The following is a 19,438-nucleotide window of genomic DNA, read 5'->3' as shown; positions in this document are numbered from 1 at the left end:
AACACTGACGCTTGCTGGCAACCACTCCTTTCTTATAATTACCTTTAAACAAGACTTGGACTGTACAGCCCTTCAAATAGAAGACATCTTTAAATAGAGGACTATCTTTTGTAAAATAGGATACATGGACAGCCTAAAACTTCTTCCAAACATTACCAATAAACATTTCTTTCTCTCCCTCTCTCTGGACATCCATAAGATAACTAAATCAGGTTAATGAAAAACATTTCTCTCTCTCTCTCTTAGGAACAGCCCTCTAAACTGTGAATGCGACCTGACATATCTCAAGATTGTTGTCAAGGCAAGAAACATACTAGCAAAATCTCCCTAGGACAAACATTAGAAACACTGAAAATTCAGAGTCTAACCTTCTAATGAAAAGAAAGCCAAATGCTAAATGAGGGAAATGTCCTGGAAAGGAGGATCAGGATGTGATAGCTTGTCATTCGCTTTCTCCAGTAAAACTGTAGTTCTGAGAGGGAGTAAGGCAGAGGGTAGGGATCTCTGACAGAATTCTTGGCAGCTTCACTAAATGACAGCTCCCAGTATACTATGGGGTGGAAGGCATGACAATTGAAATTTTACTGTAACTATGCCCAAAATGACATAAGTAAGATTCTCACTTTTTATTTTCCTGACAAAGGTTCCACAAGTTTAATAAGTTGCATGGCAGGCAAAAACTCAACAGGTTTTGACTGGATTCAGTGACAGGATTTTTTTTTAAAAAAAAACTAACCAAACAAAATGATGGCAATCCTTGGGGAATATGGTGTACATTTTATGCTTTTTATGACAGGAACCTGCAGCACTAGTTAACAGAACACAAAGTTTAGGAACTGAAATGAAAACTGCATAGAATAATAATTTAGTGGCGACTTTATATATTTAAAAGTGTTTGACTGCCACCTTATGGTTGATTAAGCTGTGTAATAGTCAAAACAAACAACAAGGATTAGGAAATTAAAAATAAAAACAAAACAATTAAGAAACAAGGAATGGTGCATTATCTGCTCATCGTTTAACAGAGTTAATAATTTCTTTGTAGAAAATTACATAGTAGTGCGGTGCCAAATTTCTGGGAGTAGGCAAAACAATTTAACATGAAATATATAACAACTGTGGAATTAAAGGAATCAAAAGAGGCTTACAATTGCAGCTGATCAAAACTGACTTACCAAATCTTCCAGACCTTCTCTACTCCTCATTTTTGTCCCATCTTCCTCTTCTTTCTTTCATTAGGGCCCCAACTTTCATTAGCCAGTAGCCTTAGGCCTCTGTTCCTGTCTTTGCTAGGGGTCCCCTTCCTTGCCCCGTTTTGACTGGGGTGACCAGATCCAAAAGAGGAAATTTCAGCAGGTTCTTCGCTTGCTTGCTTGCTTGCTTGCTTGAGGGCATTAGTTTTTCAATGCTAATACCCTCAAGACAGCTTTCAGTCAACATATAAAACAACAAAATACCACAGAATACAAAAAAGTAACAGCTTTTCTTAGCCCTACATGACAAAGTGTACTTCCCAGAATTCCCTCTTCTAAACAGCCATTAACACAGGGATGGACAACCTTGGAGAGTCTGGGAGCCAATTTCCTACTCCCGGAACCTACCATGGACTGCACCCCCCTGAGACATCGCTGAATTGCCCCTGAATTTTAACAAGTTTTCACGGACCTGGAAGGCCTTGGGGAGCACGAATTGCTATTAAAACGAGGCTACCTCTCCTTGGCCGGCGTGTCTTAGAGGGAAAAGTGGCTTTTCTTGAGCTATTCAGGCAGCTACAGCAGCTTGAGAGGTGGTGAGGGCCTAAAAAAGGGACAGGGGAGCTGTATTTGACCTTCAGGCTGCATGCTGCCCACCTCTTCATGAAATGTAGGACTGAGCCTTGCCCTCTTCTGCAGCTGATCATCCTATCTCGCTGCTGGCTTTCTTCTCTTCCCATTTTTTGGCCTTTTCCATTGTAGGTACTCTGCCTTCTCTGCTATCTGGTCTCTGATCCCCATCACTGCAGTTCAACCTAAGCGCTGATCTTGAAACACAGTAAGGAGGAGAGTGCCACAGAAATGCGTGTTTGAGATGTGTGTGTGTATTTGTGATTATGTTTTGTGCTGGCTTTACTGCCACCCCAAAATTCCTTACTGCATTACAGTAGATAATATATCATATCAGATAATTGCAGCTGAATGTAACCACTATACTGGCAAAGCAGTGCTGAAGAACAATCATTATGGCAATGCCACATTATTATTTATAGCATTTTGAAGGGCATTCTGGGAACTGGCCAAGGATCTCTCATCACTACAGCAGTCTAGGTAGATGTTACTGCACTATAACCAGGTGACACACAGCAGTGCTCTGTATGGCCAATTACGCACGGAGAAACTGGAGGATGAAATTACTAAGGTGGAGAGGAATGAAAACAGATTTTCAAGACCCACCTATGTGTTACTGCATAGTCATTTCAGTCAGCATGAAACTGGCTATATTATGTGTCTTATTATGTACTGTGCATAGGAGATAAATTCTTAAGCTGCTTTACTTTGCTGCATTTGATCTCAAAGCATAACTACATAGAGAGCACAAACAATGGAATGAAAAATACAAAATCTTTTTAACTCATCTTATCATTTGCCTCCATAACGTAATGCGCTAGTTGTTCTCCTACTATGTGCTGCTGTTCAGGTCACAGCATGTTAAGGAATATTAGATTTATTTTTTTTTAAAGGAAAACATTGTGTAGATAGATCACAAAAGAGCATTGGGAATGTTTAAGCTCTGTGGAGAAAATCTATGAGGTTGAGCAATGGAAAAGGACCCCACAATTGTTGTTTTTAAATGGATACTGTTGTTTTTATACTGTTTTTTATGTGTGTGTGTGTGTTTTTTAAATTGTATACTTTTAATGTTTACTATTTTTAAATTTTGTAAACCGCCCAGAGAGCTTCGGCTGTGGGGCGGTATATAAATGTAATTAAATAAAATAAATAAATAAATAAATAAATAAATAAAAGATTTGTTTTATTCAAAACAATGTACGTCTTAGAAAATGCAGCCTCTTAAGGCAGGGGTAAAAACTAATATTCAATGGCGGGAGCAATCCTATGGCCCTAGACATTGTCGGGGGGTGGGGCATAGGATACTGGGGACAGAGTTCTGACTTTGGAAGGGGGAGTCGGTCCGCCCACCTCCCCTGCCTCCTCACAGGAAAGATCTGTGCTGGCTGCCCTCCAAACCCAGAAAATTGACCTCAGAAAGGGGGAAAAGGGGGTGTTCTGGAAGGGAAGGATGGGATGTGTCTGGTCTGATCTACACCAAGCAGGATATAACACTTTTAAAATGTTATGAAAACGGTATATGTAATGTGTCCTGGGCCTGAACAGTTGTCATAACCCTTATAAACCCTTATAAGCAGTATTGTAGATCCTGCCCAGAAAACAAGTTACCTTGGGCCTCTGCCAGAGACCTTCCCTCCCCCTCTGAAGCACCGCCGCTGAAAAGCCCATCTAGCGAAATATGCAGGGCCTCCACCACTCCTCTCACCCTACATAGGATGATTGTAAGGCTTTGCTTGGGGGGTTATGATCATCGATAGGATTGCACTCTAAGATGCAAAACAGCACATTCCGAACAGATCAAAGGATGCATTTTTTCATGCTAATGCAGCTACACTCACATAAATGAGATAATATAGGACTGAAATTTCAGGAGCAGGGAGATTGGACACTCATATTCAGTTAGTTATACAAGAAAATTATTTTGATTGTATAGAAGTCTAGGAACTCTCTTGAATTAGACCAACCATCCAGAATGAGAAATTATTTGGGTTCAGTTTCCCCAGTATAAGTTGGTACACAACAAAACCCTGCCAATTTGAATTAGCAATCAGATTTTCTCCCTAATTCCTCTGCTCACAAAAATGGGATTCCTTCAGTTGATTTCACACTTGCAAAATCAAAGTGTTCAGAATTGTTTATTAGAAGTGCATTGGTGTTGACAACTTCAGTTGTTAGAGGAAGTAGTTAGGGGTGGGCACATTTGGAGAGTCTAGGGACGATTTTCCACCCCTGTAAACTACTGCTGGCTCATACACATACTGTCACCAAAACTGCTGCCACTGAATTGCTGCAGGAAAAAAACCCTGCTTTCCCCTTTAAAGCAAAAGCTTGGGGGCACATGAATTTCCATTAAAACAAGTGCATGCTCCAGCACTGGTAGTGAGGGCCTCAAAAAAGGCCAGCGGGGGGAGGGGGGACCTATTGCCCACTCCTGATCTAGAATATTTCTTCCTCTAGACATGTATATTTTTTTCTTTGAAATGCTTAACTCTACTTTCAAGTAGATAGGACAGGACTAGATTTAGAACATCATCAGACAGTGGGAAAATCATGTTTCCTTACTGTTGCTTTCACCCTGCTTTTGCCCCATGATTCTTCCTCTTTCTTCACACAGGGGAAGAAAGAGGAATTAAACAATGACCATGTGGCTGGACATCTGGAAAAACTTCCTGACTGTAAGTGCAGTAGGACAATGAAACCAATTACTTACGGAGGTTGTGGGCTCTCCCACACTAGAGGCATTCAAGAAGCAGCTGGACAGCCATCTGTCAGGGTCAGGGATGCTTTAAGGCGGATTCCTGCACTGAGCAGGGAGTTGGACTCGATCGCCTTATAAGCCCCTTCCAACTCTACTATTCTGATTCTATAAGCATGGGAGGTGGACAACATCATCAAAACGACCCATGAACATCCGTAAGTGGGGAGTAACCACCACCGCTCCTCCTCACCACGTCTCTTTCCACACTTGGCTTCCAAACAGTGTATAGACACACCTGTGAGACCTTGCATGGGGGCTGCTCACCACCCATCAGTTTCTAATCTGTCCTCAGCCCTATCCTCCTTAGACTCCCTAAGGCTGCTTGAGTTTCTTGCATGCCATTTGATCTACAGCCACCCCTATGTACTGTTGTTATAAATCAGGTTGGCCATACTTGTGAGCATATTTATTTATTTATTTATTTATTTATTGCATTTTTATACCACCCAATAGCTGAAGCTTCCTGGACAGTTCACAAAAATTAAAACCATTCAAACAGTATAAAAACATAATATAAAATACAACATAAAAGCACAACCAAGATAAAATCAACAGCAGTGCAGAAATACAAATAAAATACAAATATAGTAGCATATGAGAAGTCAATCAATATGTAAATCCACATCTGCACCCACAACCACACATATTTGAAGCTAGATGGAAATATGTTCTGTACTCTTCTGTTGACTCATAATATTGTGATTATCCTGGAATATGAACACATTTTCTGGGGCATATTAGTATCTAAGATGGCTCGCATTAACAAGGTCTGGTAGGGTTCTTCTCACAAGACATGAAGTCTATTTGTCTTGTACTGTTCTGAAGAATCAATGTGAAGAATCTTTAAGAAGTGCTTTAACCTTGAGGAAATGAACTGACAGCTGACAGTAATAGAGAGGTAGCAACACTTGCCTGTGAAAGAATGTGGCTGCTAATTACATTGATGTTGCACATTTCCTTTGACATTACAGATTTGGAGTACAAATCTTTTAAAAACAACCTGGGAGATAGTATCTCCCCAGCTTTATTTCTTGTTGCATGAACCAAGCTCAGTATTGTGTTTGAAATGTCAACTGCATTGACCTTGATTTTATATCTGTAAGAGCGTTGTATAAAATAATAAATTAACTTCCAATCCATGTGTGTAAACTGAATCTCAAAATTTAGATGTCATTTGCATTTTTAATAGGTAGACACTGTTAATTTAATATGAATTAAGAAAATAAATTACTCTTTTAACTATTAACTATTCATTGCTTGCCTGCATGATGTTCCCTAGCAATTGTTTGAGACTTAAGCACAAACCCTCTGGAGCTTTCTCCATTATGTATTGAATCTGGCAGATGTTATATAATGCAGAAGAGGAAAAGAAGTCTCTGGCCAGCTGACTCCTTGTAACCTTCAGCTAATCATGTCTCTCCCTAATTAACACAAAGAGCGTGTGAGATCAGGCCTTCAACACATTTGCAACTAAAGAATAAATTATGAATTCACCAAAAATAGAGGCCTAGAATGCTGCGTTGGCAGATGGCTGCATATAAAGTCTCCAAGGCCCAAGGCTCCTTGATTCTTCACTAGCTCAGTATCTCAAGGTAAGTTACAGTTCCTTGTTGTCTTTTTAGGGAATCTGGACTCTTGCCATTGCTCAAGGCTGCACATGTCCACTGCTTCTTCCCATTACTGGGTCTCTGCATATGCGTGCACAGTACAAAATATGAAAATGTGGTAGCAATGGCAGGAACTGAAATATATTAGCATGCATGCTTTTCATCAAAGCTGGTTTATAGGTTTATTGTCTCTCAATATTTCCAAGAATCACAGTGAAGCAAATAATATCTATAAAACTCAGATGAATGCAGATATATTGCATTTATAATAAGTTTCTTGCTTCCTTTCTGAAAAGAATGTTAACAAATGATAGAAAGGGATAATTGTATGATCTCTTGGAACTGCTCTGTAATTGGATTGGATTTGGTAATACAAGTGTATTCTATGAAGGTTTAGAACTTGCTCATAGACAGCAATATTGATGAGAAAGCACAAATAATAAAAGTGGGATTTTCTATAAAATGCAATTTCTTGGTTATATCCAATCCTTATTACAAACTCGATTAAATCGGGCTAGAATATTAGCGAAAGCCTACTGTATGTCAAGATCATGCTCCATTTCTCACTAAACTTCTTTCTTCTTATTATTCACATTTGAAAGATACAGATTGTAATCTGCCTTCTTGGTGACTGAAGGTAAGAATAATTTTACTTTAAATTCAGCATGCATATATATTGTCGCTCCTACAGTGTGAATTACTGTACTGTGTTTTATATCACTTCCAAACTCCCAACCAACAAAGGACCCAAATCTAAGGAAGGGCACAGTTCGCTAAGCCTGTTCTGTAGCTCAGTGGTAGACTACATGCCTTGCCTATAGAAGGTCTTAGGTTCAGTCCGTGATATCTTCATTTAAAAAGGAATCTCGGCAGGGCAAGGACCCTGCCTGTATTTTTGGAGTGCTGCTGCCAGTCAATAGCAAATTCGTTTTACATAGGTTTGTATGGGAACTAGTCTTAGCTTAGCCGTTGCTACCTGTGGAAAATCGCTCCTCTGTTTTGTTTAGCATGAACAACTATCTACAGAAATCAAGTAATATAAAGTGGAATGCACTATGCCATATTTGCCTTGTAGTCAGTCTACTGTAATCTATATTATCCAAAACAGTTGTTAAAGTACTGTTGAATAGAGGAAGTTCAAGTTGAATAGAAGAAGTTCAAGTTGAATAGAGGAAGTTTGTGTGTTCTGAAGCATAGAAGCTTCTTTTACCTGGGCAATCTCTGTGTTATTAAAGGAAATTTAATATATATATGAAGGTCTCTGTGGCAAAGTGGGGAAAGGGGGCATTTAAAAATGGGATGTTTTACTCACAGTCTGAAATGGTACAACCCAGAAAGGACTCTAATCACAATTTTGATGAATGTATAGCTCAGTTTTAAGGACATTATGCAAGAGCTCAAAATGGTAGGATGCAACCTTTTCAAAAGAACTTCTTAGCAACTGTTCTGAACAGAATTAACAGTAGTATTCCTAATAACAACAGAAATATGCTGCCGGTCAGCTATACTTATAGATATGCCGTGATTTCGTTCAAAAATATTGCCCAAATGTTAGAGCTTGCTCAGAGAATACAGTGACAATAATGTTCCTCCTCACTTAGAAAGAGATATATCTTCTTAGTGCATGGCCAACAGAGAGAATGTAAATGTTAGGATATGACCAATGCTCAGAAATACTGGCTGGATAAATATTGCTGGTTTAATTATACCAAATTCTTCTTTAATCCCTTCAGCTAATCTATAATCATGACCTCAGACTCTGAAATGGCAATATTTGGAGAAGCAGCTCCCTTTCTCCGGAAACCGGAGAAGGAGAGAATTGAGGCTCAGAATCGTCCATTTGATGCTAAATCAGCCTGCTTTGTGGTGGACGAGAAAGAAATGTATGTCAAAGGCCTGATCCAGAGTAAAGAACCTGACAAAGTCACTGTTAAAACTCTAGATGATCGTGTAAGTAGGAATTTAATCTAACAATTTAATTTAAGTTCATGTTGGGCCAACCTCTGCTGTCTCGGAAGATTCTGTATTTTCCAAACACTGATATGGATGTGAAGTTAGCACCATCTAAAATAAGGACTCAACTGTTAAGGAGCAGATGTGCCAGGCATAGCATGAAATGAAAATATGTATTGTTGTGACATAATACAAACAAAACCAAATAAAATATGTAAAATTAAAATTGCTTAGTTGAAAGGCAGGAGTTTTGTAAGCCTTTTCATGGCCTCAAAAGCACCCCTTCTTTTAGTTGGTTTTCAGCTGGGATGTAAGGAACATAACAGTATTTGTTGGAGTGGAGGTGGGCATCTCTCTGCTGCTTCACAAACATTATTATTATTATTATTATTATTATTATTATTATTAGATTATCGAACATTAAAAAGGATGTAATTGGCATACATACATCACTTATACTATATAAAACACAAGTTTTAAGCAGTTTTATTAGCTCAAATCCAGTTCTATTAGTGAGCCAATTAGTAATGAAACCTCATTAATTAAACTTTTCCCCCAAAGTTTCTTCAGGATTCATGTTTACTCAGAAGCAATGGAATTTAATCCCAGACATATATACATCGGATTGCAGCTTTGACCATGGATCTGTCTGTATGCTTTATTTGCCTCATGGCAGCCACCTCGAGGCTTTTCCCCGAAGCAGGGAATTTAACTTACCCTGGCTTTTTGTTTTGAAACGAGGTCACCACATTCCTTTCACCTTGTGACCTGGCTTTGGCATCGAGCTGGGGGCACTCCGGGACAGATGACGAGAAGGGGCAGGGGGTGGGCTCAATGAGCTGGATGGCCGCCAGAAAGCCTGTTCTCCTTGCTGCCATGGGGATTTCTGTCCCACCCCACAGCAGCGATACTACAGGGTTTCAAGAGGAGGAACAGCCAAAATTGTGAAGCTAATATGCTTATATACAGAATTGTTTATTCTTTAAGAGAAACTTTGTACTTAATTTTTTAATCTGATTTTAATTATTTAAAATCCATTTATTTTTTTATCCACCCTCTTATGCCTTTTGTATATCCAAGAAGTATCTCGCCTGGAAATATTAGTAATATAGATTGTGATCAGTACCATATTATTATTGGCCTCATTATAGGCTATCACTGGATTGTATTGATATACCATGATATAAAAGGACATAACCATGCCCTGATTGGCTTGGATCACATTGTAAAGAACAAGAAAACATGGCACTTAGGGCATCAAAGGGCAAAGACAACAGTTGCAAACAGCTATTAACAAAACCAAAAACATCTCTTTCCCACACCAAGATGTTCATAAGTGAATTTTCTCAGTGTAGTACTAAACATTAAAGTGTGGATATCCTACTTACAATTCAAGAAAAAAAATTGGTAGAGCTATTAGGGACAAAAAAAAGCCCATGATGTACATTCCACAAGACTGGTGTACTTCAAAATGCTTCCATGCATGTGTTTCTTTATGTTCTCTTTACAACCCAGACTGTGACAGTTAAGGAAGATCAAGTCTTTTCCATGAATCCTCCGAAGTTTGATAAAATTGAAGATATGGTCATGATGACCCATCTCCATGAACCAGCTGTGTTGTATAACCTCAAAGAGCGTTATGCATCTTGGATGATCTATGTGAGTTGCATCTGAACTTGAAGCTTAGTTCTGGATTTTTCAACCCAATAGCTACATAACATGACATGAATGCCAATGTATTATCTACTTTTTCTATAGACCTACTCGGGGCTCTTCTGTGTCACCGTCAACCCTTACAAGTGGTTGCCGGTATATAATCCCGAAGTAGTGTCTGGCTACAGGGGCAAAAAACGACAAGAAGCCCCTCCTCATATCTTCTCCATCTCTGACAATGCCTATCAGTTCATGTTAACTGGTGAGTAACCAGAAAATAGAAATGTGCTTCTAGAGTAGAGACTCCCTGTTATCTTCCAATCCTTGTAGACAATAAATTGCTCAATGGTTCGACTTGGTAGAAGGCAGCTTCCTATGTGCAGAACGTAGCCATGTAAACCATATCTTCAATGAAGTTCCATGTCATTTTATTTTATTTATTTATTTATTTATTACATTTTTATACCGCCCAATAGCCGAAGCTCTCTGGGCGGTTCACCAAAAAAATCAGAAACAAGATTTCTGATTTTATAATCAGAAACGAGATGAAAGTATGGAAGATGATAGTTTGCATCCTAGTTTGAATTCCATTATGCTCGGGAATTTAACTCTTTTTACTATAGGAAAGCTTTGAAAAAATTAACATAACTTACTTTCAGTCACAAATCTCTATTATTATTATTATTATTATTATTATTATTATTATTATTATTTAAAAAACTGTATAACAGGGCTATAAGGATGTAAATAGTAATACTTAATTTGGAAGGGGGTTCACAGGATAACAATTCTGAAGTGCACGTAAATGGCAAAAGTTATCCATAAAACATCTCAAGATTCTGTAAGCAGGGGTGGGACCACATCTCAGTGATAGAACATGTGCTTTGCATGCAAAGGCTTCATTCCCTGCCACCTCCAGGTAGAGCTAGGAAAGCATCTGTCTGAAACCCTGATAGCCACTGATAGTCAGTGTAGGCACTACTGATCTAGATAGGCCAGTGGGTCTGACTCAGTATATGGCAGCTTTTCTAAGCAGAATCCTCAGATCAGCCTATATATAGTTTGGTTAAAAAAAACAAAAAACCCACTATGCACTGATTCGTATTTTTTGTTTTTTGTTTTTTGTCTTTCAGACCGTGAGAACCAGTCAGTCCTGATCACGTGAGTGCTTCTCCAGAAAAACTAATATTTATTTATTTATTTATTTATTTATTTATTATAATACTTTTATCCCACCCTTTAGCCATAGAAGGCTCTCAAGGGGGCTAACAAAAATAATTCATAAGACAGTCCCTGCCCACAGGCTTTACAATCTAAAAAACATGACACAAAAGGAGAGGGAAGGGAGGAGGGGAAAAAGCAAAAAAAAGCAGCCACTTGTAAGAGACCAGCCAGTAAGATTGGCCACTGCGTGAACAGAATGCTGGACAAGGTGGACCTTTGGACTAATCCAGCAGGGGTCTCCTTATATTCTTAAGGTTCCTTATCCACATTAAAATAGCAGCAAAAAGCTAAAAATAAAACCAAATAACCATCCTCATGGAACTCCTCTCCTAGGCGGCAGACCACAGGCAAGGTGGAAAAGGCAGATGCCTTCATGAAAGGCTATAGTGCATAAACACCTTCCCATACCAAAAAATAATGGTATATGGAAACACTCTTTAATTCCCCATACAACTAAAAAAGCAGTGCCTCTACAGTGCTAAAGGTTCTTGAAATGGAAGCAACCATGGTTTATTTTTATAATTTAGATGGTATTATTTTGCTCCCACAGTGGAGAATCCGGTGCAGGAAAGACTGTGAACACTAAGCGTGTCATCCAGTACTTTGCAACAATTGCAGTTACTGGGGACAAGAAGAAGGACTCACAACCCAGCAAAATGCAAGTAGGTGATACTGAACCAGTTTTCAGGGGATGGATTACATTGTTGTTCTGGGGGGGAATCAGATATAAAAACAGAATTAGCTGAATACAGAGAGAAACTACGCCTGGATAAACCTTCCTTTGACCTGTGTTTACTCCATCCTTTCTCTGAGGGGAGGTGCCATTTCAATATTTTGTCTCGTTTAACAGAATGCCTGAAGCTGCCATAATCTTTTGTGCTTTTCCATGAAAACCAATCTAATCGTAAATGTATTATGTTATAATTAGGGCACTCTGGAAGATCAAATCATCCAGGCCAACCCCCTGTTGGAGGCCTTTGGCAACGCCAAGACTGTAAGGAATGACAACTCCTCACGTTTTGTAAGTTCAGGGCCTTATTTGTTCTATCATGTAAAATTTCTGCATGTTATAAATTTAAATACATTAATGCTTCAGTCAAATTCATAAGAGAAGACTTATACTAATAGGCTATTTGTCCCAATTCATCAGGGTAAATTCATCAGAATACATTTTGGCACTACGGGAAAGCTGGCTTCTGCAGACATTGAAACCTGTGAGTGGCAGCCACATCTCTGCTACTAAATTAAGTGCACTAATAAAGAAAACACCTTGTATTTTTTCTTATTCGTTTGTGTTTTAAAATTCTCTTCAGATCTTCTGGAGAAATCCAGAGTAACATTTCAGCTCTCAGCTGAAAGGAGCTACCATATATTTTACCAGATCATGTCAAATAAGAAACCAGAGTTGATTGGTAAGTGGAGGCCACCAACGTTATGCCATCATTCAAGTTATTCAACCTTTGCTATATGGAGGAAACCAACGTAGTTGTTATTGCTCTGTACTTACAGACCTGCTACTCATTTCCACCAATCCCTATGATTTCCCATTTGTGAGTCAGGGAGAGCTCACTGTGGCCAGCATAGATGATTCAGAGGAGCTGTTAGCTACTGATGTGAGTACCCAAACTGTGTAGATCCTAAACACACCTGTGAAGTTCAGAATACTATTGTGTAAGATGTGAAATTGCGGATATCGTATCAGGATTTCAAAATTAAAGGATATTCTGCTGGGCAGGGAACATGGTTGGTAGGATTTTTATTACTCACAGCTATGGCTATGTGAGGGCTGTTCAATGCAACATTGAGGATGTGGAATCAGTGACAGTTTCTTATAGGAAGTGATATTAAAGACTTATTCCCTGGAAAAACCCATCCACTTAGGGGTGTGTGAGTGGACTTTTGACTTCCACGTTTCAAATGCTCAATCCATGACAGGATTGCCAATCTAGATTGACATAAAGGATTGCTCCTATCTTCTTTGCATGAATATGGTACTTCTAGGTTGTTTTAGCTCTGTTTTTGGAGGCATCTTCAAATTTTGCCTAAGTGTGTTCTTGTTTCCTTTCCATAGAGCGCTATTGACATCTTGGGTTTCAGTGCAGACGAGAAGGTAGGAATCTACAAACTGACGGGTGCGGTAATACACTACGGGAACCTGAAATTCAAGCAGAAGCAGCGGGAGGAGCAGGCAGAGCCAGATGGCACTGAAGGTAAATGTTTTGCAATGCATTGTTCTCATGTCTATGTTATTATACACATTTTGGTTGTGTTGTTGTTCCCAACTTTCTCTGGTGCATGGATTATATATGCCAGATGACAATATTCTGCCCCAGATCTACACCCTGAGTCAAATCATTACGAGCATGGAATAAAAAGCAGGACATAACACTCTGAAAGCAGTAATATGGAATGTGGATTGTGTTCCAACAGTTATCAGTGTACTTCAATACTGCTATAAAGCAGTAATGTAGATCTAGCCTAAAAAGAAACATAACCCAGGATGAGGTTATGCAGATAAGACTAAGGCCCTTTCTACACCTAAGGATTATCCCAGGAAAATGGAGGGATCGTCCCTGCCTGCTCCTGGGATCCCCTGTGTGTCATTTGCAAGCACAGGGATGATCCCGGGACGATCCCGGGGGTGGGAGAAAGGCAGGTGTAGAAACGGCGTAAGCTTGATTCTTAATGTCTGTGGCCATCAGGAGCAGGGAACAGATTACTCTTTAACTCTTATGGTATCTCTGCATCAATGCATTTACTGGAGGCTGAAGGAGGCAGTAAACAGGGCAAGGCAGCTTTGGAGTCAGAAGAGGTGGGGGTGGGAAAGAAGCATGCAAAATATACAATGATAAGATTAGCATATTAAAGTTATGTGGGCCACTTGTATGCCTATCATCACTACAGTCATCCTGAAGATTTTGATGGGGGTGACATGGCAATGCCTCCAAAGGGCTGTGTTATCATTGTGCTAAAATTAATCCTGGGTTGTTTCGTTTTTGTTTTTGTCTTTTATGTCTAGTGGCTGACAAAGTAGGCTACTTAACGGGCCTAAACTCTGCAGATTTACTCAAAGGCTTGTGCTACCCACGAGTGAAAGTTGGAAATGAATATGTGACTAAAGGACAAAATGTTCAGCAGGTAAGACATTTTCATGCAGGTTGGCAATATTATCCTGGAGTATTTTTATTCAATTTTTGTGTGTGATTTGTAACCCATCTCAAGACTCAAAGGGCCCTCAGGCTAGATAACAATATGCCAGATCTGAATGCAATGCATTACAATACAATAATCTAAATACAACAGAGTCTGAATACAATGCATCAAAAATAGAACAACCATACAGCTCTGTAATGAACACGCAGCAGCAGATTCCAACAGAACAGTGAAATTATGAAAAGAAAAATGTAAACTTCTCCAAATGCTAATCAGAACAAAACAATCTCAGGTTTCTTAACTAAGAGCTTCATCCCACGTACCTCTTTCCCTCAAATTATCCCCTACAGCGCTAAACTGTCACCATTGTTGTTGTTGTTTTTGCTACCGGGGTGGCTAGATCCTTTGCATACCAGGAAATGGGTTTAAGGGGGGTAATGTAAAAAAAATCATTAAAAATCAACAGATGACCCAATCCGATTCAAATTTGGTATGCTTAAAGTTCTCCTTAATATCTACTTACTGTGCCAATTCTGATGTCTTTATCTTTAAAGCTTACGCAGATGTGAGTATTTGTTTAATTTTTCTTTAACTCCTGCTCCTGCGCCCCAGTGGCCGCCCGGAAAACAACAAATGATACGCTCGAAAACTAGTAGCAAAATATTGCACTTCTTTTGGTTAAGAAGTGCAATTACAGCAGGATGCATGGGAGTACTTCGCAATAAAAGCAGATTATAAGCTGGAAAACTTCAGAGTCCTTTGCACGCAATTCGCAGTGATTGCACAGTATGACGCCGGTGTGATAAAGCTCTAATTCCCATGCCAGCTAACCTAATATTAGGCAGGTCTGGCAACTGGGAACAGAGCACCCAGTCAGCACTCAAATGGGAGGCATTTCCAGGTATCTTGAGTGCAAGCCACTTACAGATTTAAAGGTAAATTTAAAACAGCACTTTAAATTGGACATGGACATTCATTGGGAGCCAGTGTAGCTCTTTTTAAAAGTATGTCTTCCTGTTTCTTCCCATTGGGGTAGGTGTATAATTCTGTGGGTGCACTTGCAAAATCTGTCTATGAAAAGATGTTCCTGTGGATGGTAACTCGTATTAACCAGCAGCTGGACACCAAACAGCAAAGGCAGCATTTCATAGGGGTGCTGGACATTGCTGGTTTTGAGATCTTTGACGTAAGTTAAAGTTACATTAATTATATTAAAAAAAATTTTCAAGATCTTCCTGTTCATTAAAACAAGCCTGTTTTGCTTATAAAGTACAACAGCTTGGAGCAGCTCTGCATCAACTTCACGAATGAGAAACTGCAACAGTTTTTCAACCACCACATGTTTGTGCTGGAGCAGGAGGAGTACAAGAAAGAAGGGATTGACTGGGAGTTCATTGATTTTGGAATGGACTTGGCTGCCTGCATTGAACTCATTGAGAAGGTGGGAAAGGCTTCCTTATGAGTGGTTTGTTTTCGGAATATAATTCCTAATATTTCTCTGCAAACGCTTTGTAATGGAAATTAATTTTTGTGCCTGAATATTTTAGCCTGTATGTACAGCTCAGTACTGACATCTGGTTCCTTGTGGTGTTCTCATCCTGCACTAGAGAAGCTGTGTTTCTCCCAGTGAGGGATGAGCCAAGGCATCTGGATCCAGAGTAGTGAAATGAGAATGGCAGAGTCAACAGGCAGGCTGAGGCTAGTGAAAGAAGGGAGGAGATGGGGCTGGAGAGCATGAAGGAAAATGTGGAGTAGGCCTTGGGGAATCCGAGGAGGGGCTTTCAGGACTTAGAACAGCAGTGGGATTAAGCAAGGGAAGGATGGATAAGCAGCACCTGTAAACTGTAGACACCCGTGTGGACTGATGCATAGATAAGATAGTCACAGGGGAAGCTAGCTGATACTGTTTGTTTTATACTTCGAATGGTTTTAGTTTTTGTGAACAGCCCAGGGAGCTTCGGCTGTTGGGCGGTATAAAAATGCCAATAATAATAATAATAATAATGCGACACAAATCTGTTGTGACTTGGCAGAGTGCAGTTGGGGGAAAAGACAAGAAAGCTATCTGAGCCCAGAATATTCAACGAACTGAGCAAGGGCTAAATTTCAGTCATCTCTTGGAAGGCCCGAGTGCAGCTGATCATGGAAGTAAAATAGATTAAAGGATCCTTTGAGGGTTTTTTATTCGATTTATCCTATCTTTCTAATTGATACTTCAAGGAATTTTACCATAATCTGTCACGTTTTATCATGACAGTAACCCTGTTACATAGATTAGGTTGAATAACTGCAGCAGAGATTTGAACGCAGCAGTTTAACTGTTGCAACAGAAACTGCTGTTGGTACACGGTTATTAACTTTATATTCAGAGGCAAGAGCAGCTGCTCCAGAACAGTGTTGGCGCTGCAGCTACCCGACTCTACCCATATCTTCCACAGACCATCACATCATTGCACTGTAGGGCCTATTAACAATGTCTCCATTCTCTCTATCTGCTTTTGTTGCTCCCTCCAGCCCATGGGTATTTTCTCCATCCTAGAAGAGGAGTGCATGTTCCCCAAGGCAACAGACACTTCTTTCAAGAACAAGCTCTATGACCAGCATCTTGGCAAGAGCAACAACTTCCAGAAGCCCAAACCAGTCAAAGGCAGGGCTGAGGCTCACTTCTCCCTGGTACACTACGCCGGCACTGTGGACTACAACATCAGCGGCTGGCTGGACAAGAACAAGGACCCTCTCAATGAATCTGTTGTCCAGCTGTATCAGAAATCCTCACTGAAATTGCTGTCCTTCCTTTATTCCAACTATGCAGGGACAGACGCAAGTAAGCAGCTTTTGAGAAAACCAAGGACTGGGTAACATCTCTTGCTCCTACTCATTCACGTCTATTAGGCTGTCTTGATTCAATCATTTCAACAGAAAGTGGTACTTGCCCCATACTTAGGCCAGGCTGATATCCTGTTCATTTTTTCTACAGATATAGGGAATTGCATGATCAGCAGAGCCTATGTAGGGGATGAGAAATCCTGCATATTTTGTGTGTATGTGTGTTTTAGAATGTGCATTTTCATGTGCATATTTGAAATTGCCTGCATTTTTGTATGTATCCACTCACTGACTAAAGTGTGTTTTGAATGGATTTTTCTTTGCACACTTTTCAAGTATGTGCATTTTTTCCAGACGCAATTTCTCTGCACCGTGGAATGCATCGCAAGTCCTGAAATATACATATTTCCAAAGTACTTCTGGTCCACGTTTGTTTCTGAGTGATGTAGATTGGAGACATCCTAAAAATCAAATGAAAAAAAATCTGGCGGTGCAGCTTTCTCACACATTCCTACTTGTTACAAAGATGAATGTGTTTCTGCATGTTAATTCATATATCAAGGGGCAGGGAAGATTCTAGCTAAGTCTCTAGCCTTTGGTGCATTATCAGAAAAGATTATCCCTTGTTTAGTTGAAAGCATCTGGTCTTCCTACATCCAATCTTTTCTCCTTTGGACTTTCATCCCTTTCTCTCAAGAACTCAATAACATGCTTTTTATTTGTGATGTGGGACATTAGGCAATGTACAGGTGCAGAAACAGATACTGATGAAATCTGGATGTAAGCCTTAGAGGTGATTGAGTTTTCCTGTTATAGCGTCTCTTCAGCTCTACAGATCAATGTATTCCTTTAAGCAAATCAAAAGCTTGGTGTGCACTGTACAAGGTCTTACATGCCTGGTATTTTGTTCCAAGGTGACAGTGGTAGCAAGAAAGGTGGCAAGAAGAAGGGTGGCTCCTTCCAGACAGTGTCTGCCGTGTTCAGGGTACGTAGCACTGATTTCAACTGTGCACTTCAGAATATAGATCAGGGGTGGGGGCAACCTGCAGCCCAAGTGCCACATGGCTAATTCCATGCAGGTGGGGAGAGCCCAGAGGAAGAGAATGAGGGCAGAAGGGGGAAAGGTGGGGGAGCCAAAATGGATGGAGTAATGGAAGGAAGGGGGAGTGAAAGCCCTCTGCAAGCAGTCACTTCAGATCTCTGGCAAGATGGCTTTCTGGCAACATGTTGAGCAGGGAGAAAAAAGCAGAGAGAAAGAGGAAAGGGGGAATGCAGAAAGAGAGCAAAAGAGAGAGAAAGTGTGGCAGGAAATGAGGGAGAGGAAAGGGGTGGCAGGGAGAGAGAGAGAGCGATAGGAAAGAAGGGGCAAAAAGAAAGGAAGTGAAAGAAAAGGGCTGGTCCTTCTCATCTTTGGCTCTGGCCCTGCCCACCACTGGCATAAAGCCCTTCAACAGAAACCCCCATCCCTATAGGTTAACATGAGAAACATCTGCATGCTGCTGAGATTAAAACTGTTCCTTTCCTCTGATACAGGAAAATTTGAACAAGCTGATGACCAATCTCAGAAGCACTCATCCTCACTTTGTGCGCTGTCTAATTCCTAATGAAGTAAAGACACCGGGTAAGTTATTGTCACAGTGCTGCTGAACCTTTCCCCTGACTGGAGTCCACAAAGTTCTTTATTATGAGTAGTTTATCCATTCAACAAAGTGTCTGACTCATAACAGGCTGTAGGATCTCTGTGTTCAGAAGCTGTTCATTTTTCCTAAATGTCCAGGTGGCCTGTCTATCTCCTAAGTAAACATCCATCCAACTTCGATACAATATGTTGCGCTTCAGAGCTGAACTTCTTAAGTAGTATTAAAAAAAACTTGCAAGGTACCAAATTGAAAATATACATACCTGATGAGGTTATATATCTGGCCTTTAGTCAGTGAAGTTCTTGTGATTTGTTCAGCAACACGTCAGGTAACCCATGATTGCTTGTCAGTATGAAGATGACATTACAGAATTCTATGCAACTGTACCTGGAAGTTTGACCATTCATTCTTCTCTTTTCCCCTCTCTGGTTATAAAGGTATAATGGACCATCACTTGGTGATGCACCAGCTGCGGTGTAATGGAGTACTGGAAGGTATTCGGATCTGTAGAAAAGGCTTCCCCAGCAGAATCATCTATGCTGACTTTAAGCAACGGTACACTTCCTCTAACCATGTAAAATTGCTGCTTTTGGCAATAGCTAAAGGCCATACGTCGTTAATATATTTTCATATATAGGCATTTTAGCACACAGCTAGAAGGACATAAAGCACAGCATTTGAGGGCTAAATTTGAGAGGAGGGTATATACAGCCTGATCTTGGTTCCTGAAGTTATTTGGTCCCCTAAATATTGCCAAAGAGACATTACAGATAATATGATCGTAAAGTTATACTCTAC

The 19,438-nt window shown here is 40.0% G+C and overlaps 1 protein-coding gene across 1 annotated transcript in view; it reads left to right on the top strand.

The window, feature by feature from the left end:
• Nucleotides 1–7,937: 7,937 nt before the first annotated feature.
• LOC134395354 (myosin-4-like) overlaps nt 7,938–19,438 on the top strand; it is a 38,006-nt gene continuing 26,505 nt past the window's right edge. The window contains exons 1-17 of the mRNA XM_063121515.1: nt 7,938–8,141; nt 9,660–9,803; nt 9,903–10,059; nt 10,931–10,958; nt 11,572–11,683; nt 11,950–12,042; nt 12,172–12,235; nt 12,335–12,433; nt 12,531–12,634; nt 13,093–13,231; nt 14,041–14,159; nt 15,211–15,360; nt 15,445–15,615; nt 16,689–16,998; nt 17,915–17,985; nt 18,534–18,621; nt 19,078–19,195. Of these exons, the coding sequence (XP_062977585.1) occupies nt 7,938–8,141; nt 9,660–9,803; nt 9,903–10,059; nt 10,931–10,958; nt 11,572–11,683; nt 11,950–12,042; nt 12,172–12,235; nt 12,335–12,433; nt 12,531–12,634; nt 13,093–13,231; nt 14,041–14,159; nt 15,211–15,360; nt 15,445–15,615; nt 16,689–16,998; nt 17,915–17,985; nt 18,534–18,621; nt 19,078–19,195 (2,171 nt within the window). The remainder of the gene's footprint in view (nt 8,142–9,659; nt 9,804–9,902; nt 10,060–10,930; nt 10,959–11,571; nt 11,684–11,949; nt 12,043–12,171; nt 12,236–12,334; nt 12,434–12,530; nt 12,635–13,092; nt 13,232–14,040; nt 14,160–15,210; nt 15,361–15,444; nt 15,616–16,688; nt 16,999–17,914; nt 17,986–18,533; nt 18,622–19,077; nt 19,196–19,438) is intronic.

The sequence above is a fragment of the Elgaria multicarinata genome, chromosome 3 (assembly GCF_023053635.1).
Source record: "Elgaria multicarinata webbii isolate HBS135686 ecotype San Diego chromosome 3, rElgMul1.1.pri, whole genome shotgun sequence".
NCBI lineage: Eukaryota > Metazoa > Chordata > Lepidosauria > Squamata > Anguidae > Elgaria > Elgaria multicarinata.
Note: the sequence above shows the minus strand (reverse complement) of the source record. Positions and strands in the feature narration are given on the sequence as shown.